Genomic DNA, 26,671 nt, shown 5'->3' with positions numbered 1-26,671 from the left:
AATTAAACATGTAAAATTCCAGTAAAATGTAAAAGTGGAATATGCATCGCTCTTAACCTCGAGCATAGTGACTTAGAGACACTGTACATCAGTTATGCCAATAAGACTGTGGACTTCATGATCATTGAACTACTGGGTCAAAACTCCAATGAGGAGAATTTTGCCTTTAAAGGGTTTACATGCTAAGAAGCAACTTCTAATAAGCTGTGAGATAATCAAGTCATAACTACCAGTACAGGTAGTGCATATATTTATCCATTAGCTCTGAGCTCTCTATTACATAGTGGAGCCTTAAATCTATGTGGTTTCTATCAATGGTTTGTTCTTTGAATGGTCGTGGAAACTGTAGATAACCTTAATGGAGGACTGTAAAAAACGTGAAGGTGTGGTCGCACACTTCAGGTTCAAGTGCTTGCGGCATTCTAAGTATGCATTTCACAATTAGATTGTATAAGGTATTAGCCGCGAAGAGACTCCCATTACTCAGTAAACCCTCATCTCACTCAGCAGGCACATATTGAACAGCATTGTCGTTGGTGTTAAATGGAGGAATGTGTTCCTTCATTGCATTTGGGCCTTTTATATCGAATTCTTGATATTAAATTAAATATGCCTTGAAAAAAAAATCACTGAATTGTATAAGGCAGTGAATAGTGTGCTCAAACATTGTCTTAGCATTTGGAAAAGGGAAAATACAAATCCACACTTAGTTACAGGTTGATCCAGTCTATCTTTTCCTTTCCACGGTCCATTCTTTGTTGTGTTCAACTTTTTCCTCCTTATTTTGTCAGTAGCTCTATGGTGAATACTTAAGCATCTTCTGAGAAGTAGGTAAGTGTTTTGTTTTTGTTTTTTTTTTTTAAACTAAAGTATGTAAACAGTCCTATATTTCCTTATGTTTTGTAAAAATACAAAACAACTCTTCGTGCTGTTTTCAAGGTACTTACGCTAGTGTTCGAATGCACTTTGCTGATTCTCTGATATCCCACACCTTAATATAAGATGTTGACACTGTAAAGACCAGACTGGTATAATTGCAGTATTTTACAGATACAACGTTGTTAGGGTGAACACCCAGTGACATAATTTCCTGTCCGGTCACGAGGTTCCAAACTTTACAAGTACGATCTAAAACAAACAGATAAAAGCAGAAGAAATGCTGTTAATATGAACTACTTTAGGTCCACCATGGACCCAACACCAAAGGATGATGGCGTTCTCCAACTATTGTGCACTACACATCATAGTACATCCTTCAACATCCGTGGTTATTTCATAGGCAAGAGAGGTGAAGCGGATCTAACATAAGTGAGGCATGTCTGGTATCTGCCTCGCTGTTTTAGTTTCTTATAATGTAGCAAAGGGGCTAATAGTGCAGGGTTGGAGGTTCCTAAATCTAGTTGGAACTACTAGCTAAATTAACACAGGAAAAACATTTTAAGATCTTGAGTTTCTTCATCTGTAACATGAGGCTGCAACATGTACCTCATGGGAGCTATTGTATTAATATACATTTGTATCATGCCTCACAATCTCTGACATGTTAATAAGAAATGAAGGTTGTTACTATCTTTTTGCCATGTTGTATATGTTAGTGGTCTTTTATAAATTTGTATACTGTCCATTTCAAAAGCTGGAACATGGCATGCAGTAAGGATCAATCACTGAAGGGAGGTGCATCCTTTCACCACTGCATTCACAAATACAAACAGTGGATTTACTCCCTTACCCACTAAGCAATGAGTTTATAGTTTTTGTAATTTAGGTACTAAACCAGTATATCAGACTCACTTGATTTAAGTAGTCTTTTAATGATCCTGTTTAAAAGTTAACTATTTTAAAATATATACATATGCACATCAGATGATGACTAGCATCTTTTATTTTTTAACTTTATTTTTAATTATGTGCATGTGTGTCTGTTTATGTGACTAGCACCTTTTGATCCAGTGAAGAGAAGATCATCGGTAGAATCCACACAGAGCACAGCTTTCGTGTGCCCTTCAGCTATGTGAACACACTGAAGTGAAGATGTTCTGAGTCCTTTGGAGGCAGGAAATGGGTTGATTATGCCCCTAAGGTGGGGGGAAAAAGATTGACTTCAGCATTTCTATTATGAAAGTAGGCTTACTTTTTCCCCCCATGTTTTTTTTTAAACACCTTATACGTTATTATTAATAATATCCAGACTGTTCCCTTGATTCCATAAAGTGTGAAGCAACAGTAGTGGAGTACATGAACTAACTAGGTGTCCATGAGTAACTAGTTCTGCAAGCAGTAAACGTGATGATGTACCTGAATTTTCTTATTAACCATTTCATCCCTCTGACAAGTCTTCCTTGTTATGACCATAAAGAAGGAAAAATGATTGACTGAAAGGCATGGCTTTACAGTGGGCAGAATGGCATTCTATGCCTAAAGAGAACATGCTGGAGAAAGTTTAACACATTAACATCCAAGCTACACAGAAAGCAGTTCTCAAAGAAAAATGGAAAAAAATATATAGATGTTGGATGGGTAGACATTTAAGGGAAGATGATTTTCAAGCACCAGCAACTTAAAGGGTAATAAACAAAACCTTTGATAATCTCAAAGATTTTAAAGTGAAAGATGTAAGTGGCAGTCAAGCTCTTTGGGAGCTGCTAACAGATACTCTTTCTGGAGTGTCTGGTCTCTGCAGTGGCCATCCATGCACTGGAGACTAATAAGGCTATCAAAATACTGTCTGGCCCTAATTTTAAAGGGGTTTAAGATGGGTATGAATTCAAATGACTGTCAGGAAGCATGAAGATGAGAATAAACCAAGACAGAACACACTAGTCACTCAAATGTACTGTTAATTTTTCTTCTTGCTATGAGCTACAACATTAAATGTTTCTGCTTTTAAATCACTAGCATTATTATTCATAATTCTCTGGAGGAAATTCCATTGAAGGAAAAAAAAAGCATTGTCGGTGCTCTTAGAAATGACAAAGGGGCCGGGCGGTGGTGGCGCACGCCTTTAATCCCAGCACTGGGGAGGCAGAGCCAGGCGGATCTCTGTGAGTTCGAGGCCAGCCTGGTCTACAAAGCGAGATCCAGGACATGCACCAAAACTACACAGAGAAACCTTGTCTTGAAAAACCAATAAAAGAAAAAAGAAAAGAAAAAGAAATGACAAAGATTAATAAAGGGGACAAAACCACCTCAGACATTAACTTCCTATTGAGTCTCACATGAAAAAAAAAATTGGATAAACCACTATAAACACTTAGAAAAGCAAATGTCCATCAGTAAGACATAACAGGGGCCTGCCAATCTCCTGGGGAGTCACCCTGTAGGGTTATTAGACAGTGAACAAGGGCATATAATACGCACATTTTGCGTTGACTCCAATGAAGTCTGAATACTAAGTCTGTCAGAGAATGCCCTTGAGAAAAGGTGAGGTAAATATGAAACTGATGTGCTATAGTACCTCCACTGTGGGCAGAGAGTCAATCTAGATCTTTCACATCTAATCAATCTTTCCCAGACCCTGAAAACAGAAATGGCTTGCTAATGAAATTGATAAATTTAATAGCTGGATAATGTGCTGTATCGCCTGGGAAACAAAAGTCACCCCAGCACGAAATCATTTATATGTACCACTAACATAACCATTGGGTAAAATTTAAATCTAGCACTAAAATCAAAGATAGAAGAGAACTATACAAGAGGAAAACAGAACTAACTTCCAGAGAGAGGACTGTACCTGTTGAGCACAAGATCAAAGCTTAACAATGGGTGGTCCCTCTACCAAAATTGCCAACGGTGTGCTCACAGAGGTCAACATGTTAGCAGGATGTGCCAAGCCATCTACATTCGGCTCAGGCCACATCAGGAATGGGCTTTAGCTCTAGGTGCAATGTTTTAAGAACACTGAATGTTGGCATTATTGCAAATTAAGAAAAAAATAAAATAGAATTATCAAGATGATAAAAGTATATACTCTGGAGAAAGGATATAATCATGAAATTGAAAGGCTAAGTATTTAGAGGGGTGTCATATATGCAAAAAAAGATACTAAATCAATTCTCATATAGCTTAAGAGGGTTTGCAAAAAATGGATAGAAATGTGATTGAAGTAAACAGACTTATTTTAAAAACATTATATTTAAGGTCTTGTTATACTGTAGTTCTTTTTTTGTTGTTGTTTTAATTTGGAATGAAAGAAATTCCACATCACTAAAAGTGATCCTTGAAATTATCTCTGATATAAAAAAATTTTATATATGTGTGTATGTGTGTGTGTGCGTGTATGTGTATGTATACATAAATATATTCATTCCAATTTATCTGCCTGTGAAGTGTGCAAAATTTCAGATTGAAATTAATGCCAATAGCTGGTTTGTAATATAAGAATTTGTATTTTTAGTTGTGAGCCTAGCCTCTACTGGCTGAGTCATCTCTCCAACCCTGTAATACAAGATTTTAAACTAATTAAAACTGGAAGGGGAGAGACACTGCTCTCAAAAGTCTGAGTCTGACATTTTGAAACCCTTTCGATGCAAGATGCCTAGCTATGAAATAATACTATTAAGTTTGTAAACCTCCTATCAGCTATTTAAGAGGTATTATTCTCCTGGTGAAGGCTACTATAACTGCATAAACAGATAAATGATTAATTAAAAACCAGGTTAGCAGCAGAAGAGTTGTTTGTGACTCTGGCACAAACCCTCCTCAGAACCCAAGTGTTCTGCAAAATCACTTAAAACCCTAAACCTCCAGATTTCCTTCCCATGGGGCCCTGCTGTGTCTCCTGATACAACATCCAGCATAAAGCTAACTTCCTGGAAAGCAGGAAGCTCCTGTTATCCTTACACAGTCTCTGTTGCTCCACGTATATGTGTGGAATGCTATGTGTATGTAAGTTCCCACATGTGGGGGCAGATGGAAGTGCTCACCATGTGGATGGGCCTAGGCTGCTTTTCCCTAATGTCAGGTGTCTTCCCAGGCCAGGTTCTGCCTTGTATGTTGAGGCAGGTCTCTCACCAAAATCTCAGCTAGTCTAGCAGGCCACCTTGCCTCAAGTGTTCTTTGTTACTGCTTCCTCGGTGCTGGCCAGGCACAGTCCTCCGCACCTGCCCAGGCATAGTGCTCCCCACTTGCCCAGGCACAGTCCTCCCCACCTGCCCAGGCATTACACAGGATCCAGACACTAGTCTCTAGGCATCTACATGAAACACTCTACCCTCTGAGACATCTCCCCAGACTATTCTATTGTGTTTTAAAAATTAAAAACATTAAGTATTCACTAGGTAATTAAAGTGTTCTAAAGCATTCAGCATCCTAGAGTTGTTAATATTTTATATAATTACCCTACCACTAAAGATGACCAAGAAATATGGGTACCGAAAGCATACACATAAGGTATCAGTATTGTATTCTAATTAATCTGTTCACATTCTGAAATATAAAGAAGGCCTTCAAGTTACATTAAATTATGCAAATTTGTACAATAAAGCTGATCTGAATGGAGGGAAAAAAAGACTTATTTTGTCCCATGCAGACCAGTAAAGTCATAATACTGTGAGATTGATCTCTTCTCCCTTCCCCTGCCTACCTTCTGGAGGATCTGCTGATGTTCAGAAAAATGGCCACAAAAAAGGGAAAACGGAGAAGAGACAAACAGGTAAGTGTGGAAAGAGGGAAAAGAGAGAAAGAAAAAAATATTAAGCCCTTCCCCAAATCTGTAACAAGAAAAAAAATGTAACGCTATTATTTTTAAAACTCCATTTATCAGTTTAAAAAAATTAAAGATTCCTTTACTTTCTACTTTTTGTTCTAATTTTGTCATGATAGTATCCTTTTTATAGTCTAGTATGCTGTTATGAAATAAACTTTTTACTTCAAAATGCTAAACCAACAAGAAAAGGTATCTATGTAACTCCTAGACTTCGAGGCAGAGCAGAAATGCTTAACCCTGAGGTCAAGCTCTCCTAACATGGGCATTGGTGAAACATAACTATCTTTTGCAGACAAAAATAAGATTACAGGCAGCAACAAAGTTTTCTAAGTTTTCATCAAAAATGTTTGCTACTACTTACAAAATATACTCACAAGATATGTTAAAATTAATGTTTCAAAATATTAGTTCACTTACACGGCTTACAACAAGTTACACATGCAATTAAAAAACGAGGTTTGCTTAGGATTTCTAGGAGGCATTTAGGAGGTCAGTGGAAGGAAAGAACGTAGGAGAGAGAGGAAGAGAGTACCTGTGCACCTCCGACAAAGAGGAGTCACTTTCATCAGACCTACAGCGAAAGAGGTGGAGGCGTGAGCAGAAGAACAGATATCAAAACAGGTAAAGACATCAGACTGAAAATCGACAGTGTGGATCACAGAATCTTGTAAACACTCCCTTTGTACTCTAGGCTTTTCTGTTTGCAAGTTTTGACAAAAAAATTAGACTCTTAGTTTTCTACCAAGTTTAGGGGGTAAAAATTATGTACCTATTATTGACCCATTGACTCTACCTTCGCCTCTAAAACTCAGGCCCTGGCAAGGAAAATTATCAAGTACCTGAGCTACATCACTACCAGGCTTAATTTTATGCTATCTGGAAAAAAAAAAAAATCCCCTTTCTAGTAACTATGCATGAATTCACCTTGATAGTTACAATTGTAGGTAAGTTCTAATGTGAAAGTTTGACAAATGCATTCTATATTTGCATGGAAAGTAAATCAATCAAATGTTTAAAACCCCATAGTTTTAACTCATTTCAAAAGCAGAGAGTTCTTCTGATGAAGTGGCCCCTCAGAAATAACTAGTCAGGCAAGACACAATCAGCCCTGTCCTCTGTTCCCTCTGTCTGCAGTGAGTTCGGCTGTTAGGAACTTAGATGGTGTAGCCTTCCAGGGGAGAAAGGGGAAGGTAATGGTGGCATGAAATATGAGAAGAACCGAACTGTGAGGCCTCCATATTACAGATGGAATATGACAGTTTTAAAACAGGGCCCCAAAGAAAGAAAAACAAAAGGAGAGGAAGGTTTTCAAAGTACAAATACAGTTGACTCAACAGATTGCTTATGAGGATCATAATAGTAAAAATTAGTGCAGTACACAAAATATATTAGTAAACTATATAGTGTAGTTTATATTAGTAAGATATATAGTAAACTCTGATGAGATTATCAAGATGATTAAGACTGACAGGTTCTTAACCTGTAGCTCAGACTGTTCGGAAACTCACTCTGTAGCCCAGCCTGGCCTTGAACACACAGTGGTCCCTTCCTACTTCAGTGTCTTAAGTGCTGGGTTACACTTGTGAGCCACCACACCCACCTTGTGACAGATAAGTTGATAACTCCTGTGAGCACAAGGTAAACAAAGCTTAGCAACTGTTCACGTACTAGTGAAAATGGACTTCTGCGATATATTAGGAGTGTCCTACCTTCCTCAGGTGATGGAACACCTTAAGAACATGAAGGGCTGTTTTGTTTAATAGCACATTTACCTTTCTATATCAATTTAAAGAGCATGTCATCTACCGAATATATCAAAAACAAAGAATATATAAATAGCTGATGTAGGAATTAAGCAGATTAAAAATGATTTCCAAATGATGAGTGTAATTATATTTATAGAGCCATTTAACACAATCTAAGTGTACTAGACAGATCTTTTAAATGGCATCCTATAAATTTCAGACACGGTACATGCGGGGAAAGAACAGCATAGGAACCTGACAGCTGTGGCTAGGAGGAGGAATGCCAAGTGCATGCGCTCACAAAGGTCTCGTTCAAACTCCAAGCAGACAAGCCAGGGCTCATAACTGCATTAGGACAGCCATATAAATACTGGATTTTTAGAGGAAAGATCCTGGATCAACATAGGGGATACTTTTTCACTTCTAAGTTAGTAAAAATTCTGTTTTCCACATCCTAGCCTCTCCCCTCAACTCCCTTCCAGTCACACATCCCCGACCCATAAGGGTGGTATTTTATTCCAGCGACACCATTGCTGAAATGTGTGGTAGAGTTATCTAGAACCACCAAGGGACAGGAGCACGTGGTCTTTGTAAGCTGTCATATCTACCAACAGTAAAACATTCGCCACATGTCAATATATTCCTGTCATGGTGAGAGGCTTTTGTGAGTTGATGGAAGCTGAGAAATCCAGAGAAGTTTTAACATCAGATGCTCAATGATTTTTTTTTTTTAATTCTAATTTACTTGTACCAGAGTAGGCAAGATAGGAACTGGAAGCAGAGCTGTGTGCAGTTATGGCAGGGAGCAGTGTTCAGCAGGAAAATAATCTCTTAAGTTTGGCTACATGGTTCCTTTCTGTTTAAAAATACAAAAATATGGCAAGAGTTTACTCTTCAGACTCCACCTCCCAGACAGCGAGGGCGGAAGGTCCGCACAGACTGCCGTGGGAGGTGCGGAGTCCTGGGTGAGAGACCTGGGCTCTCTTCCACGACTTACTTATCCTGCTGAACTGACGTGTTCCCCTGAGAAACAGTAAGACGATTAAACACGTTCAGTTCGTTACGGGGCCGGCTTGGTGGGGAGGAAGGAGGTGAGAGACTAGCCTCGGAAGCACCAGAATCCGAGCTACGAGAAAAAAGAACATTAAACAGGTGGCTTTAGTTGGTTACGCTTTGTTAGGAAGGTTCTAGAAACATGCTGTTTAAAAAGCTTTTTATTAGAGGACACCTTTTCTTCCTCTCTCTTTTTTTTTTTTTTTTTAGATCATGATTTCTGAACAATTTAGAAAATTATTTTACTGGATTTTGTCACACTGGCCACATGACCGCATTGTAGAAAATGAGTCTGCCTAGGGAGATCCAAAATCCACATCTACAAGGCAAGCCCAACTTAATTACAAATCTAGATAGACTTGAGAGCGATCGCTCACTTTACGGGTGAGGAAGCAGGCCCAAAGTTCTCAGGAGCAATTTGCCTTATCAGTTGACTTTGAAATGATTTTCTCTAGTCTGCCCTGTCTCCATGGCTCCTGAGACACCGGATTCAATTTTTAAAAAGGCAGGTTACTTCTTTAAAAGTATAAAAAGCAAGGATGAACAGAAGGATAGCGAGTGTGCCAATTAAGTCAGCTCCACTGATGGCCAGCGTAAGAAAATGTGTGAGTTACTTCTTCGCACAAGGGAAGAGAGCGTGTGTGTGGTCTGCGGCTGTCGGCTAAGGGACAGAAAACACGTGAATGTGTCTTTATGTTGAAGACTACACTAATGTTTACTGATACTGAAATGCAGATGGGCACAGTCGTTCCCCGCCACGGGCCCACCACCTGCCCCATATGGCATTTTGTGGAAATGAGGAAGCAGGGTGGCGGCGGAAGTTGGGGTACTTGCACATAATGATTTACTTATTAGCTTCTGCGTGTTGGGGTGGTGCAGTTCATAAGCACCTGGGTAAGAGGATCAGCAGACGACACTCTGCACTGTTACTTAAACCCTCGTAAATCATTCAAGAAAGGATTGAGAACGGTATCAACAATCCAAATGTGAGAAGCAAGAAAATGACCCACGTGCCACACCATATAATTAGTACCGAGTCTGGGGCCACTCAAGGATGGCGGGGGAGAGAAGATAGTCAAATCCGTTTCTGAGGACAGGCAAAATTAGTTCTGAGTTTTCATAGAAGACCATTTGAAATATAAGCTTGATGACTTTTGGTCCAAATGCATAGTAACTCTTTCAGGCATATTATGAAAATAACTGGGAAAACGTCAGTGACATGAACAGGGAGACAAGAGCTCAAGTGTATGAAACGTGAGTGAGAGAGACCATGAAGCCAGAAGACCACGTAGTCAAGCCAGTAGCTCACTTAATTGTCTGAGAAACCAGTCAGAAGCAAATAGCACTGTGCGGCTGCCCATCAGCATCGGCTGCAGAGGACCTTGAAGGCACTGAGTAGATAAAGAGCATTCGGAACTTACTGTTTCTGCTCCTTGGCCTTTGGCTTGTCTGCTTTCTCATAGGCCTTCCTCCTTGTTACAGGGGAAGGCTCTGGCATTTTTTTTTCTGATAGAGAAGACTGTCTGGAACTAAAATAGGAAAGGGCTTTCATTACTTTTATTATTTATTTATTTATTTATTTATTTATCAGTCTTATTTTTAATATTTTTTTTAAATTTAAAAGCTTCGACAGCCACTCTAAAAGTTCCAAATTTATTTTGGGGAAAAAAAATAAAAGTAAGATAGGAAAATGATACATGACTTATTTTTAGTTGATAGAAGCCTAATAATCACAAATTTTTAAGTTACAATTTTATTGATTATATGCAAGTCTATTATCTTTTAATGTAAACATAAGTAAACTGCCAAATAAACAAAATAAATATTTTGAGTATACAAATTTCATTGGAAATTGTTTGATCTGAGGGAAAATTATCTCTGAATATGAGAAGTAATACAATTTAATAAGTAAACATTGAAATGTGGTTATAAAGTAGCAATGTAAGTAATAACACAAAACCAATAATAAGAATTATTTTCACTGAACTAGATTTAGACATCAATTAGTCAGTTCGTATATTTTAGTAATAAAATATTCTTGTTATTAACTTTGAATAGTAAAAGCTAGGTGTGGTAGCTCAAGTCATTAATCCCAGCACTAAGAGACCAAGGGACAGGATGTTTTAGTAAACCTGAAGTCCACATCCACGAGGCAAGCCAAATTTAAAGTCATGTAACTTAAAGTTTAAAGCAAACCACTCACGTTATAGGTAAAGCAGCAGACCTTACCATCTTGAGAACTATTTTAAATTATTTATTTTCTCCAGTTTCCTACTTCTCAATTATTCTTGAGATACAAGGTTCAATGGAAACAGGAAGTTATATTTCTGGGTCCTGGGCTACACAGTGATTTTTCAAGCCAGCTTGGGGTACAGTGAATAAGACCCCATTTCAGAAATATTTATAAAACAAAAAAAAATGAAGTAGCTGATGAATAATTAAAACTTAAACACTATAAGTTTTGTGAATGCAATGATGAATATTATTGTTCTCAGCAAGTTACACTGATTAAAAAATATGGAATGGGTTTGCATAGCTGATATTCAAAAGTGAAAACTAAATATTATTGACTTTCATGTGCCAGAAGAAATCATATTTCATCAATTCTGCACTGTATACATGATAAGGAAATGAAAGTGGTGCAATAATAGTAGCTACAGGTACTCTCCTGTGCCAAGCACAAACCTTAAATCTGTAAGAACCAGGGCCTGATAGGGTGATATAGGTACGGAATCTTAGCACTTGGGAGGTGGAAGCATTAGCCTTAACTACCCAATGAGTTTGATGCCAGCCTAGGCTCCATGAGACTGCTTCAAACAAGAAAAGGAAAAGAATGTGCAAGGAATTATCAATGCAGCCCTCTAAGTTCATGAAAACTTAGGGGCAAATCGTATGAAGAGGCAAAGTCTAAAAGACACTTTCTATAATATGTCATAAAGGATACATTTGTAAATAGATAGATTACCTGAATGTGGATTCCAGGCCACAGATTTAGTCTTGAAGTTCCTAAAGTGCCTGCCATAAAGCAGACTAAATGCTGAACACATGCAAGTCCCTAAGGGTCCCTTCTCTGCGTCACAGCCTTGATTAAAAGCTTCTCTTCTGCCCTCATCCTATCACAGCACTGAAGCCATGGCTACACTGGTTAGCAGCATCCAATATTAATTACATAAGCTTCTTAAGCACATGCAAGAAAATTCTATCATGAAAATTAATTTTGCAACTAAAGGTAGATGGGACTGATAAATAGAAAATCATGGAAATGCCTTCATGAAATGAAGACTGTTATGGAAAACAGATAGAGGTAGCAAGTTTATTACTTGGGTTTTATCTGTAGAGTCATTTATTGCAAGCTGCTATAGGAGCAATAATTCTCGTATAGATGTATTCATATCAGAAACCATTTGCTAGATTATATGTGAGAGTTAGTTTGCAAAAGCATCATTAAAAATCCTTCCAAGTGAGGGGCTGGAGAAATGGTTCTGCTCTTTTAAAGGACCCAGGTTCAATTCCCAGCACCCACTGGTGGTTGACAGCTGTCTTTATAACTCCAATTCCAGAGTATCAGACACCATCTTCTGACCTCCACAGGCATGAGGCACACACATGCAAAACATTTATACCCATAAATAATAAATAAAAATCTAAAAGAAAATGTAATGTTTAAAAGAAAGATAAAGTCCTAATTTTAATGTAACTATCAAACCACACACCCCTGCACACACAACCCTAGCAAAAATGAGGAAAGTATTCAGGATACTATCCAGTGCAAGGAAGTCTCTCTTTGTTCTCAAATTGAAAAATGAAAACTGCTTTTCAGCACTTGTTTTAATAGAAGAGCTTTGCTGTTACAGCTGGTTTTCAAGAGAGATTTTCTTCAAATCCTCGTTGACAATAAAAAATGCCTTGTACTGACATTCGCCCCAGACACACAATGACTTCAAGGGAAGGGGTTAGTGAAGGTGGAATTGGTTGTGCACATCTTTAATCTCAGCACTTGGGAGCCAGAGGGCAGCCTGGTCTACATAGCAAATTTCATGCCATCCAGGGCTACATAGTGAGACCCTGTCTCAAAACATCTAAACTAAAATAGGAAATCCTGAAGTGCACAAAGTTTATAATTAGTTTTAGTTTTTTTCCTTAAAGGAGTCAGCAATGATTTATTATCTTACCGGGTTATTAGAACTAGACCCTAGATAATCTGGAGTAAACTTGAATCTTAAAAGCTTCTGTTGACATATAATTATTTTATTTGTGTAATTTTAACCTAATGTTTCTATATATACTGTGCCTATAACTATTACTCAGAAAATGATGAGCCCTTAGAATGATCCTAAAATTTAGAGATTAAAGTTAAAAAATAACACTGAATCATAAATTATTTTGATTTTCCAGATCACTAGAGTTAGGCTGACGAGCTTCCTTACTGGGGAAAGCATTTACTGTGTAAACATGACAGAGTTTGGATGCCTAGAACATACATATAAAACAGCTCTCCTGTAATCCCAGCCCAGTACAGGAAGAAAAAGGGAATTCCAGGAGCAAGCTAGCTGGCCTAGAGAGTGACCTCTGGGTTCAGTGAAGAACCAGACCTCAATATGTATGTTCAGAGTGACTGAGAGTGACACCTAATATCAACTTTAGAGGCCCCTCCCATACAGAAGAACACACACACACACACACACACACACACACACACACACACACACACATATATACACACACACAAATTATACACACACAAACAAAAATTAGGGCCAAAAATACCTAACAGAAATTGCTTTGAAAACAAGAGACTGACTGTCTATTTTTTGAATAGAAATAAGAGATTAGAAACATGCATATTAATAAACAAAACAAAAAGCCAAAAGAAAGGGAGTTAGTATAGCCGGGTCAGACTTACATGCTGCCTATCTTAGAAGGTAAGCCAGATGGGGGAAGAAGCTCTTTGTCCCTAGCGGAAGTACCACTTGTCTCTGTGTTCATTCCAATCTCTTGCCCTTCTGCCACAGGTGTCAGAGCGCCCGGCAAGGAGGCATCTCCTGCACTAGTGTCTGAGGCTAGGTCACTGCTATCTGCGTACAGCAACTCCATCTGAGTGGTGGTTCTCCTTCGGGCCTAGTTAGAGAACGGAAAGAGAAGCAATCAGGAGCGAACGTTTGCACAGAACTTGATTTGGGAACAGAGATTTTTTTTTTCTTTAATGAGTCTGAAATAGATAAAAAAACATTTAGCACACCTTTTCTTTGCAGGCAACATGTGTGATAATGACAAGGCAGCGTTACAGCCAGATAAGACCTTTCAAGGCCACAATAATGGCCAGCCTTTGGATTGCACATATGTGCCAGGGGCAGTTCTAAATGTTGGTGACGTCCGCAGTGGAGAGGTAGCTTATTCACAAGTGAGGATGTGAAAACACAGGGATGCTACACGTCTCTCCGTGGTAACACAAATAGAGGTGGCCTAGTCAGCCAAAGGCGAGTCAAAGGCCACTAACGTCACTGTGCTGTCCAGCCACAGGTGACCAGCTGCCTCAACATGTAACTGCTTTTAAAAGAGAGAGAGAAAAGCTAAGGAACTGAAGGAAGGATGTGGAAAGGAATGAAGCCAAAGGAAAAACCATTGCAATAAAGTTCAATCAGACTCTAATGTTGCTTATCTTTCAATACTTTGCTAATACAAATTTTTCATTTTTATTTTTAGTGGTTTTTTTCTTCTTATATCCTAAATTATGAGTTTACTGTGCCCCCTGGATAATACACTCGCTCGTTTTCAACTCTTTATTCTATGTTGTTAACACAGTACTTATTAAAATCACAAAATGACTTCATTATTCAAAGAATGGAAAGGAGATGAGACCTCATCTCATCTTTTCAGTTCAAGAGTAGCAAGCAGAAGAAAAGCTTTGGTTATTTTGAAATGAGAAAGCCCTGTGGACACTCTTTGCCCTCTCAATTCTTCTCATGGCAAAGGTAGTAGGGTAGAGCGCTCTTTGCCCTTGCAAATTCACGACCACAGAGGGTGGTTTCAGATCACTCTGCCGCCATTACTCCCCACGTCTCCTGGGCTTCTCAACTAGGCTTCACAAAGTAGGCTTTCACAGACTGAGAAGATGAAACCCTATGAGATTCTCTCTGCTTTCACTGGACCCGAACCACAAGAAAAATGTTCTGAGTTTTGGTAGCTTGTTTGATCACTGAGTGCAAGATACAAACTATGTACCAAAAAGCTAGTACTCCAAGATCATACAAGAATCTAGAGCTGTATTTTCATTAGCCTTACAAGTACTTTTAAAAATAAAGAAATTCTACTCTAAAAATCCATATTTAAGACTAATCATAGGGGACAAAATGGAGGATCTAATAGCCTTGGGTCCATAGTCCTTCAAAAAAAAAAAAGAAAAAAGACCAACAGTTAATGGTGTTTATTGCTGAGACAGGACACAGCTCCTAACTTCCTCTCCCTAAATTTTTATTTTAAATAATCTCAGAATACTTAACAAGTAAGGAATGATTTTTAAAAAGTGCTAGAATTTCACCAATCCTGTCAAATTCAATGACTAATCCCACACACAGTTGTAGAGTCTACTACTTAACGAACCAATTGTTTAAGACTCGGCTTCTGCTCTGCATTTTATCAAGTAGAAATAACCTAAAAACTTAGTCAAGCTGAAGTTTCAACTGAGAAGTTATTTCTCCAATTATGACTTACAGAGAATATAACATAAATTCCTTACAAACGAGAAAATTTGTGGCAAACCATTCCTCCTGCCACTCTAACAGCCGAGTTTGAGGCCTATCAACAGTTTGCTTTAGATGGAGAGCGACGGGAAAATGTTTGCCCGGTATTTTCCGGTGATTTTCCTCACCTTGTTCTTCGGTTTCACTTCGCCACAAAGTTTCATGAGGTCTGAAGACAGTGTGCTGCATATAAACAAGGATCAATGGTGATATTAAATTCAAAATCACTATACGGCATTGTGTGCCCTTTATGTTCACAACTATGAAAAAAAATCACTTCTATGGAAAACACAGAAAGGCAACATTTAAAATTCAGATGGATTTATTAAAAATTAATCCATTTTTCTTCCTTAAATATTGTATTTTAAAATTTATGACGGGCACGACTTTGGCTGTCATATTAATGCTCCTGGAGCTATCACCAACAATAAATTTCAAAATTATTTCTATTTTAAGATAATTGCTGCCAGACGGTGGTGGCGCATGCCTTTAATCCCAGCACTCGGTAGGCAGAGGCAGGCGGATCTCTGTGAGTTCGAGGCCAGCCTGGTCTAGAGAGCGAGATCCAGGAAAGGTGCAAAGCTACACAGAGAAACCCTGTCTCGGAAAAAATAAAAAAATAAAAAAATAAAAAAAATTAAAAAAAAAGATAATTGCTTACTGCAGTAAGAGTCACGTTTTAACAATCTTATATGATGGGCTGGAGAGACGACTCAGTGGTTAAGAACACTTTCTGTTCTGACAAAAACCCTGGTTTTTGTTGGTTCCCAGCACCGCAGTGAGTGGCTCACAGCTGCCTGTAGCTCCAGCTTCAGGGGGTCCAGTACCCTTTTCTGACCTCTGTAGGCTCCTACATCATGTGCACAAATCTCCACAGACATGCACAAACACCTATAATTAAAATGGGGAAAAAAAAAAAACCTTAAAAGAAAACGTTATAGAAGTAAGTCAGGTGTGATGACCTCTGCAGCGCTTACCTTCCCTCTGACCCCGGGCTGTGTAAAGGTGCATCCTCATCACTACTGTCCTCTTCATTTTCTACAAAAAAAGTGAAAAATGCAAGTGTTGTACAGGTCTCATGGGGACCTAATCCCTAGGCTAAACATATGCACTTCAGCTCAGCATCTCAACACGGGCACTTTGGTTTGGATTCCTGATTCAAAACAGATTGTAGGAAAACACTTCTAAGAAGCGCCTTTAGTTGCATGTGCTAGGGTGAGGAGAAATGTGTTCAATACAGGAAAATCATGAGTTTGAATGGCGAAAGATGGAAAAGAGCGAAGCGGTATTCAGAGAATGGGAATTAGATTATATATTTATCTGAGTACACACCTTTACATTAATACTTTTTAAATATCAGTCCTAATCAAACACACAAGCTCACTGATTAAAAACGGGAGCTCCCTGCACGCGCTCCCATCGGTTCTCTTGGCCAATCACTAGCACTCTGAGCATATAAACATTCTAACACTGTACCAGTTATGTGAGCTTAGTACAATACTTCCCCCCTTTAAAGTTTCAAGTAGAGAGACTATATATGAAGATATGCAGATGTCACACAATAACATGCATCTCATTCACAGGTACACGGAAGACAGAGACAACAGTAAGTGTGCATGCAACGGTTCTGCAAACTACTCTGAGTGAGAACTGCCACATCAGGAAAACCGTAGCAGGCTAAAAAACAAGGACACGGAACACAAAGCTAGGAAATCAGTAGCTAAAACAGCTACAAAACATAAACTACTTAACTGTCAGCCAGCCTCTACCACATGCAGCCTTTTAAACTCATGTTTTACAATAAAGTCATTCACAAAACTAAATAATATTATGACATAATTAAAATACATATGTGTATGGTTCACACATTTGCATTATGTAAGCACACCATGGACACTAGTTAACTAATTTCTTCCTCTCTTCTAATGTTCTCTTCCCTCAGCATTGAGTACACACCTTGGTGATAGTTTAGTAACGTTTGGAAATATTCTCTAAAACGAAACCATGCCTAGGAATCACAGAGAGGGGAGGAAAATGGTGGTCTTGAAGGCAATGTGCATCTCAAAGCCTTTCCTCTAAAAGAGTCCTCTGTGTGAGGACTTAATCCTCAAACAGAACACTGAGTTGCTAAGATAACTGAAGTAGTTAATAATACAAAAATGGGGTTATAAAAAAAATGGCAAGGGATGGGGGTTTTAATGAGAAATGTTTCTTACAGACTCGGGTATTTGAACACTTGGGTCCCCAGGTGGTAGAGCTGGATGGTGAGGTAGTGTAGCCTTGTGGGCAGAAGAATGTCACTGGGGGGTGGGCTTTGTGAGTTGATAGCCTTGTCCCGCCCCATTTCCAGTTTGCTCCTCCCTGCGTGGTGTTTGCAGTTGAATGTGATTTACTGCCATGTTTCTTACAGACAGTGGTGAAAACAAATAAAACTTGAGACATTAAGCAGAAGTTCAAACTTAATTTAAAAAAAAAATACCTAACTCCTACTTCTGAATATATGCCTTCCAGAGAGATAATTTATACTTCATATAAACAACCTGGTCAGAGCAAGAGGTCCCCACCCGAGTTGGTCACCAACTTAGATATGTCCTCAAACCTGAAACTGATGGGAAGCACTAGGTCTGGGTGGCACACAGTTCTGAACTCTACAAGACCATCGGATGTGTTCCTCACCAAGCAGCACTCAAAGTCAGGCAGACGCAGAACCCCTACTTATCCTGCTTGTCCACGGCAGGGTAGAGTTTTTACAATCTAATAACACTAGAAGTTAACCAAATGTTTGTGCTTTTTATTAAGTTTTTAAATAAAAGGTATATCTTTGTATTAAAAAGTAGTATATGAAATAGAACTAATACAGAAACCCTGTGACTTCTTCCTTTAGAAACACAGGCTTGCAAACCTATATACACCTTAGCTAACTTCCAAAAAACTAACTCTCAAAGTATCCCTGGTTAACAACAAACTAATAAAGGATGCTCACGAGGTCTAGACTTGCAAACACGTGACTGATGCTGACTATGTGTTTTCTGTTTGGGTGCCTAGAATCCGGTACATGTCAGGCACATATACTTACCACTCTTGGCCCCAATAATAACCTTGGGTGGTGATGACTGTCTAACAGATTTCCCTGGCTCAAACTGCTGTGTCTTGTTCCTAGGGCCTGCACTCTGTGTGATCACTCATCGAGGAGAACAAGCAAAGGAAGCTTGGAGGCCTACAGGCTCACCTGTGCCTTCTCCCTTCTACTACAGCTGCACATTCTCATCATTCTTTTCTCAAGAAATCTTAACCACAAATACAACTATACGCTGAGTTCCCTGGGGTTCCTAAAAAAATCTATAGTAGAGATAGAGGTATAGTACAATAATGGGGCCTTGGGGGCCCCCAATAAAAGTAGGAATAAGTGTAAAAAAATAAAAATGTTCCTCAAAGGCTGTAAGATCATAAGTGTGGTCAGAGGTGGTGGCCCTAGCTTAGCCGCTAACATTAAGTTTCATCATTATAAACCATGGACTTGTTCCTCCAGAGTACTGACCTGCTGGTACATAATCCAGCTGTCCCTCCCCATTCCTAAGCTTGTGTGACCCCTCATCCTCTTTTTTGCATATCAGTTTAAATTCCATCCGCTCCAGGCAGTCTTCATCAATATCGGCATTCTTTTGGGTAGTTCTACTCTGTACCCCAATGCCCTTTGTATTTACTTCAGGCTCTGCCCTCACTGAACTGTTGTAAATGTGTCATGGTATGTCACCCTCAGCAGAGCATATGCTTATGAGCAGATGATTAGGGTTGCAATCACCTATCAATCCTGTGGTGATATATGGTGTACCCTAATAAAGCTTGCCTGAGGATCAGAGGACAGAGCCAGCCACTAAATTAGACACAGAGCCAGGCAGTGGTGGCACACACACACCCTTAATCCTATTGTTCACTCGGGAGGCTGAGATCCATCTGGATCTCTGTGAGTTCAAAGTCACACTGGAAACAGAGCCAGGCATGGTGACACACACCTTTAATCCCAGTACTGGGGAGCACACACACCTTTAATCCTAGGAGGTGACTGCAGGGTGGAGAAAGGCATATAAGGCATGAGGAAACAGGAACTAAAGCAGTTCAGCTGGGACTCTTTCAGGTTAAGATTCAGAGGATCTCAGTCGGAGGATTTGTGGAGTTGGCGAGGTAATAGGTGGTTGCTGTGGCTTGTTCTGCTTCTCTGATCCTCAGGCAAGCTTTATTAGGGTACACAATATATCACCACATTTCCAGTTCTCAGCCTCAATGTTTAAGATGAAACTAGAAAGCTGAGTAAAGTTCACATAGATATATTCCCTATGACTGTCTAGCTCGCCAGTGAAATGTCCATTACTGTCATCCTTCCCTGGTTGACCTCCAGTTCCTCTGGCTTAGACTATAGCCCTAATCGCTAGGGAAACTTTCTGCCATAAGTGATGGGCTCTATCAACCGACAACATTTGCACTCTCTGCTTCTGTAAGCAGAAAACTGAAAAAACTATACTGTTTCTCAAATAGGCAGGCTGACATCTTTCTACACAAAATGCCATTAAATAATTTCTCTTCTAAGTTATGGAGCATATGTTCAGCTGAGACACTACAAGAACAGGAAGAAGAGATGGAAAGGGGCAATGAAGACGTAGACAGGGAAAAATGGAGAAAAGGAAGTAAAAGGGGCAGAGCGGAGGACTAGGAGAAAAGGCAAAACAAGGAGGAAAAAGAGAAGGAAGTGGAGAAAGGGACAGAAAAGGAAGAAGCAAGGATGAGGAAGGGAAGGAAGGAAAGAAGGAAGGAAGGAAGGAGAAAACAAGTCCATTGGACAACGTGTGGATGGCAGAAATGGTACTGAGGAGTGGAACACAGTGCCTTCTAGTCAATCCTAATTATTCCTAATTACTTTTTTATTTATCCTTGTCATGGCTTGACAAGTATCTTCAAATAATGGTGTTTCTATTTATATGTTATATTATATACAACACAGTTGCTCTCAAGGAAATACTATTTCACAAAAATACATGGTATAGGGGCTGGAGAGATGGCTTAGAGGTTAAGGGCACTGGCTGCTCTTCCAGAGGTCCTGAGTTCAATTCCCAGCACACACATGGTGGCTCACCATCTGTAATGAGATCTGGTGCCCTCTTCTGGCATGCAGATGTACATGCAGGTAGAAAACACTGTACAACTAATAAGTAAATAAATCTTTAAAAAAAAAACTATGTGCGATGATCTCTACAGTATCTTCTACATTGAAAATATGATGCTTATGATTATAACCACAATATCAGTGTGTCCAAATAAAGTCCTCGTATTTTATTTAATTTATAAAAATATATATAGCCCTAATTTTATTTTTAGAGGGAATAGATGATGAGACTGTCTACAAAAGAAAGTTATTTATGAGGTTAAAACAATGGATGAAAGTTAATAGATACATTTAAAAAATAAAAAGGAACACATACTCCATGTTTTCCTGTAAGAAAGAGGAAGAATTCAGAAAACGTATAGAATCCTGCCACTGAGTTCAAATGACTATTAGCTCAAGCACACCTCTTTAAACAGCTAGGAATTTCAAAATCAAGAATGTTTAACATGAAAGATTTAGTATTTTTGTTTTTATCATGAATATGTTTCAGAGAAGGTCATGCAAAAACAGTGGCTACCGATAGAACGTTTTCAGGTATGTGCCACAATTAGTGCACGGGACGATTAGTGACTCATGCAGCTGTTGGAGACACAGAAAGCTAAACATACTCACCTAGTGGGGCGCTATCTAGATCTGGATAAACAACAACAGAAGGAAACAAAAAGCAATACTCCAATCAAAACCAATCCAAAGTGAAAACTCTCACATAGCACAAGATTATGTCCCGATGTTTCAGTATACAGAATAGATGCCATAACAAACACGAATGCATTTTAGCACAGTTAGGTAGGCAGCGTAAAGGTAATGGAACTTGGTTAATCTTTTAAGTAATTGAAATCACCCATTCAGAAACTTTCCTAGTCTCCTGTATCCATAAAAACCAATGGTTTAATAAAGTGAAATAACCTTAGGTGGGTAATTTGTTTCTTGGAATGACAATTAAGTACTTTCCCCCAAATTTACATACACATGCAAATTAAAGTAAGAATGTTTATTAAAAGCCTTAAGTAAGTATAGCATCTATTCAAACAAGCCATAGAGGAAGGAGATAGAGATACAATGTCCAAAGAGCAAAGCCATCATGCAAGTCATCTAAGGACAACTTAATCCAAATTACCTTGCAAAGCAGGGCCTAGTAAAGCGTCCAGCTCAGGGTTTAACTCGGCTTTCTCTTTTAACATATGGAATAAGAGCTGGTTTTGCGTGGCACTGGTGATTTCGGTTTGTTTGAGGCGACCTTCCAGGACTTTAATTTGGGCCTCTTTCTGCGCAGCCTGAAGACCCTGCAACAATAACCAGAGACGCTGACTGTCTTACATCACAGGAAAACAAAGCCCACCACACTAAAATGCTTAGGACGCTGACTGTGACATCAGGCAGGCCTTAACGCAAATGAGCTCCTCCTCTACTTACTCTGTTCAGAGGTCTTAGAACGGTTTCCCTGTCCACAATATCACCCTCCAGATTCTAAGGTCCTGCGTGTGAAGTGCTGGGGAGCAAGACCTACTTTGCTGGCACATGGTACATAAGAAGGGTGAGAGCACAGTGTAAGGGTCTAACACAGGTCCAGTGTGGGGAGCAAGAGACCCAGCTGTCACCACCGTCAGCAACTGGGAATAAATGTCCTACTGATGACAAATTAGGTTGGTAGTCAAAAGAGTAGGGGGTACAACTTATTTTTTTTTCCTCTCTGATTTTCTCTTGAGTTGTACAGAGTTAGCAGCAAGCCAGCTGTGATACAAAATCTGCTTCCCCTGATAGTCTTTCACTAAAGCAAAATGGGCTTTATTTCTTCTTTGTTTATTTGTTCTAATAAACAAGTTTAACAGAGCCAGTTAAAACTGGTACAAATACTTATATAAACGTTTTATTGTAGCTCTAAAGAAAAAATATTTTATTTTTCACTTAAGAATTTTATTTCCTTTTACCAAGGGGAGGGTTACTGGAGAGAGAGATTGGAAACGGAATTGGTCACAACTCAGGCTTTCAAGGATAGAATAGATAAATCTCACCTTATTGATGCCCATTGACAGGAAGTGATCCAGTAGGTATCGGGCTTCAGTAAGTGTGCAGGCATTAATGACAGCAGTGACATCCAATGTCTCACCTTCTTCCTACATCAAACCAGTGGGGAACGACCGTTACTTTAATCTAGATATGTTTCAATAGAAGGCAACAGGCTATTGTATTCACTTGACAGTATGGATAAGTCAACAAAGCTACTCAGGAAAATATCACATGCTTTCCACACTAAGAAATACATGTTTCAGTCAAAAGCAGACACATCCGAGCAGCTAAAAATTCAAGGCAAGACGTAATAAATGATGCATGCAATATAATAAAGAATATCAGTAGAGAAAAATAGGAGAGTAGATCATTCTATGCATAAAACCTAAGAATCAGAGTAAGCCAATAAATAGAAAATACCTTCACATAAAAATTCAAAGTGCCCTTTAAGATACATAATACAAAAGTTCTTTTCCCTAAGCTATTAAATATCTAAGATCCCAAGCATCCTATCAACTCACACTTCTAGCATCTGGGAGGTAAAGGCAGCAGGATCATAAAGTCATCTTCATCTACACACACCAAGCCTGAGGACAGCCAGGGTGAGAGACTTTCTCTCACAAACAAATGAAAACAAGGAAAAAAGAACAACTGTCTTTCACAGTACACACCTTGGCTTCCTCCATCTGCATGATGTTAGCTTGACAGTCAGCAATACTATCGTTGATGTAATCTATATTCGCGGTTAGGGACTCCATCTCTTCACTGATGTTAACCACATTTTTATCTCCGTCTCCACTCTCTTTCACTATCTTCTCTCTCCTCTTTGAAAGTTTCTCCCGCCTTTTTGTGAGTTCTTCCCGTTGCTATGGAAAAAAAAAAAATCAAAGAAACACATATTGGATTTACATTTTAAGAAAACTCACACGTGGCGCGGTCAAGACAAAATGACAGTATCGAAGCATTCAACGTTTCCAAGGAACAAATACGAAACAGTAAGACTAAGAGCCAGCTAAGGAGGGCCATTCCAGCTTCTATTCTCCGTACCCTGAGGAGTCTGTTCATGTCGGCCTCCATGTTGGAAATGGTCATTTTCTGCATGATGATGTCTGTCACCCGCCGTTCAAGCAGCTGCCATTTCATGCGGGCTGTCTTGGAAGTGAACACCCTACCAGTCAAGCCTTTCCTCTGATATTTTTTCCTGTAAGCATTTACAAAGACAAATATAACTACTTACGCCTTTATTTGATTGTGCACAACCAATAACAGAGACCTAATGTGCTTATACAGCGGTCAGTCTGAACACGCACAAAGGACCGTATCAGGGCAACTAAGAATCGGCAGGACCTGCTTCCGTTTGTTGTGGGTGTTGGTAACGCCTGGACCCTTGCCACGGGGATCCTCATTTTCTGCTGGGTGCCTGCCCTTGATGCCTCTGCTTCCCCTGCAGCTGCACTGGAACCCACGTCCTGGACAGAGCTGTCAGATGAGCTCAGCTTCCGAGTGACTTTCCCGGCTACTTTATCAGACATGGGCCTTACTTGCCGACGGAGAGCTGTAACCTGAAAGAGCATCAGAGCTTGGTCTAAGTACGGTCTGTAGAAATGCGCATTACAGGGATGGAGTGGAGTGGTAGAGGATTTATCTAGCACACGCAAAACTCTAGGTTTAACCGCCCCCCCCCAGCATCACAAAGTGAGAAGAAAAGGAAGACATTATTTTTTCCCAACGTCAAAATGTTCCCTCCAAATGGTAAACCTGCTCACTGTACCTCTTCAGTTTTGCGTCGCAGAACTACTTCTTGATTTCTTTTCTGGGCTTCTAGAAGTCTAAGCTGATGCTGTAAGAGAAGATTTGGTATGTTGAGATGGACAACTGAAGCCCAGTATGTCCTACTTCTAGGCTAACACACTTCCTCTTACTTCCAGAAAATAGGAGTTCCTCACACAACCTGGGATAATCTCATACCCATCATACAGATATTGCTATGTGGTAATACTGTGTTCCCCAAAATATTGTGTACCCTAATAAACTTATCTGGGGTCAGAGAATAGAACAGCCACAATATTAAACATAGATAGAGGTTAGGCAGTGGTAGCACACGCCTTTAATCCTATCACTCGGGAGGCAGAGATCCATCCGGATCTCTGAGTTTAAAGCCACACTGGAAACAGCCAGGCATGGTGACTCACACCTTTATTCCCAGAAAGTGATGGCAGAAAGCAGAAAGGTGTATAAGGCGTGAAAACCAGGAACTAAGCCTGGTTAAGCTTTTAGGCTTTAGAGCAGCAGTTCAGCTGAGATTCATTCTGTATGAGGACTCAGAAGCTTCCAGTCTAAGGAAACAGGATCAGCTGAGAAACTGTCAAGGTGAGGAAGCTATGGCTTGTTCTGCTTCTCTGATCTTCCAGAATTCACCCCAATATATGGCTCCAGGTTTATTCTTACTAATAAGACCATTTAAGATTCATGCTACATTGCTACTTTACTGCAGCAAACAATACTGAAACCGCCGTCTCTGGGCTGGTGAGATGGCCCAGCAAGTAAAAGCAGCAACCTGAGTTCGAGCCCCTGAAACCACACGGTAGAAGGAGAGAACGGACCCTTGAAAGCTGTCCTCCGACCTCTGCTTGCATCGTGGCACACGCACCCCACACACTATCAACCAATCAAAAACAAAACAAAAAATACCAAACATCGTGAAATAGCCATCTCTAACTAAAAACAGAAAGTCATCTGTATACTTACTCATCTATCACTGTGGTGTTTACTAAGTACAAGTACTTTTCTAAGTGCTTTACAAATGTTTCTCAATCGATTGTTCTTAGACATTTTAAGGAATCCCTGGGGCACAAATAGGAAAAGACCTGACTATTTTCAAGAGTCTTTTTTTTTTTTTTTTGGTTTTTTTCGAGACAGGGTTTCTCTGTGTAGCTTTGCGCCTTTCCTGGGACTCACTTGGTAGCCCAGGCTGGCCTCGAACTCACAGAGATCCGCCTGCCTCTGCCTCCCAAGTGCTGGGATTAAAGGCGTGCGCCACCACCGCCCGGCTCAAGAGTCATTTTTAATACATACAATAATTAAAATTGTTTTAAACACAGATAAACATATAATCAGACAATTAGCACTTAATGGTAACTTGGGTGTGCTGGCTAGTTTCTGTCGACTTGACACAAACTTGAGTTACCAGGGAAGAGGAAGCTTTAACTGAGAAGTTGTCTCCTTCAGACTGTCCTTTGGGCATGTCTGTGGGGTGTTTTCTTAATGAATGAATGATATGGGAGACCCCAGTCTACTGGAGACAATGCCATCCCTGGGCAGGTGGTCCTGGTTGTGTAAGACAGCAAGGCGAGCAAGCCATGGGGAGCAAGCCAGTCAGCAGCCTTCTCCACGGTCTCTGCTTCAGTTCCCACCTTCGAATGCCAGGCAATCATTTTTTACATTCATTAAATAAGATTAAAGTGAAGACATGGGGCCAGCAAGAGAGCTCACTGAGTAAAAGGCGCTCGATGCCAAGCTTGACAACCTGAGTTCTATCCCTAGGACATGCATGGTGGAGAAGAAGGAGAACTAACTCCTGAAGGTTGTCCTCTGACCTCCATTTGAGCACCATGTCACCTGCACTTGCTCTTGGGCGCTCTCTCTCTCTCTCTCTCTCTCTCTCTCTCTCTCTCTCTCTCTCTCTAAACTAATAAGTAAAGATTTTAACAAGAAAAGGTTTTTTATGATTTAGACTACTTTTCAAAATCTGAATTCATCAAAGTAGAATTCTGAAGGTGAAGGCAAAAATGCTTTAAGTTCACAGAAAAAAATATTTTATTTATCAAGGACTGGTTATCATTCCAGGTGATGCATCCTGATATGCATCCCTTGCAATGAATCTGCCCTGAATCTTTATGCTGCATTACTATAATCCACATAGATAATGTCATCTTATATAACTAATGTTTATTTATTGTCCTCAACCTATACTTCCTATGGTTAAAATTTTTTCCTCCATTTACCAAACAATCTTGTACAGTGCAGAACACTCTTCCATAACAGAGAGACTCTACTCACATCTCTTCTGTGTGAGCGCAGAGCATTCTTCTATAACAGAGAGACACTACTCACATCTCTTTTGCGTTGATCCTTTTTCAGTTGAGCAATTTCCCTGTTTCTTCTGGATTCTGTCAGCCTGGCTTTCTCTTGTTCTTCTTTCATTTGCTTCATTAGACGAACCTAAAGTTAGGTATATATACATTATTAAACTTACTCCATCACC

At 39.6% G+C, this 26,671-nt stretch overlaps 1 protein-coding gene across 21 annotated transcripts in view; it reads right to left on the bottom strand.

Moving 5' to 3' along the window:
• Kif21a (kinesin family member 21A) overlaps window positions 1-26,671 on the bottom strand; it is a 129,647-nt gene that overhangs the window by 11,021 nt on the left and 91,955 nt on the right. For 2 of the 21 annotated variants that reach the window (XM_028869233.2, XM_028869237.2), the window contains 17 exons: window positions 26,521-26,628; window positions 24,179-24,247; window positions 23,755-23,969; window positions 23,455-23,608; window positions 23,079-23,273; window positions 22,413-22,514; window positions 21,518-21,683; window positions 21,013-21,033; window positions 16,220-16,280; window positions 15,371-15,425; window positions 13,406-13,620; window positions 9,924-10,031; window positions 8,447-8,575; window positions 6,237-6,275; window positions 5,582-5,596; window positions 1,939-2,075; window positions 948-1,128 (listed from right to left, as the gene is read on the bottom strand). In XM_028869233.2, coding sequence (XP_028725066.1) covers window positions 948-1,128; window positions 1,939-2,075; window positions 5,582-5,596; window positions 6,237-6,275; window positions 8,447-8,575; window positions 9,924-10,031; window positions 13,406-13,620; window positions 15,371-15,425; window positions 16,220-16,280; window positions 21,013-21,033; window positions 21,518-21,683; window positions 22,413-22,514; window positions 23,079-23,273; window positions 23,455-23,608; window positions 23,755-23,969; window positions 24,179-24,247; window positions 26,521-26,628 — 1,970 coding nt within the window. The remainder of the gene's footprint in view (window positions 1-947; window positions 1,129-1,938; window positions 2,076-5,581; window positions 5,597-6,236; window positions 6,276-8,446; window positions 8,576-9,923; window positions 10,032-13,405; window positions 13,621-15,370; window positions 15,426-16,219; window positions 16,281-21,012; window positions 21,034-21,517; window positions 21,684-22,412; window positions 22,515-23,078; window positions 23,274-23,454; window positions 23,609-23,754; window positions 23,970-24,178; window positions 24,248-26,520; window positions 26,629-26,671) is intronic. The other 19 variants (XM_028869234.2, XM_028869238.2, XM_028869239.2 and 16 more) reach the window with 15 other exon arrangements.

The sequence above is a fragment of the Peromyscus leucopus genome, chromosome 20 (genome assembly GCF_004664715.2).
Source record: "Peromyscus leucopus breed LL Stock chromosome 20, UCI_PerLeu_2.1, whole genome shotgun sequence".
Lineage (NCBI taxonomy): Eukaryota > Metazoa > Chordata > Mammalia > Rodentia > Cricetidae > Peromyscus > Peromyscus leucopus.
This window is presented reverse-complemented; position numbering and strand designations above follow the sequence as displayed.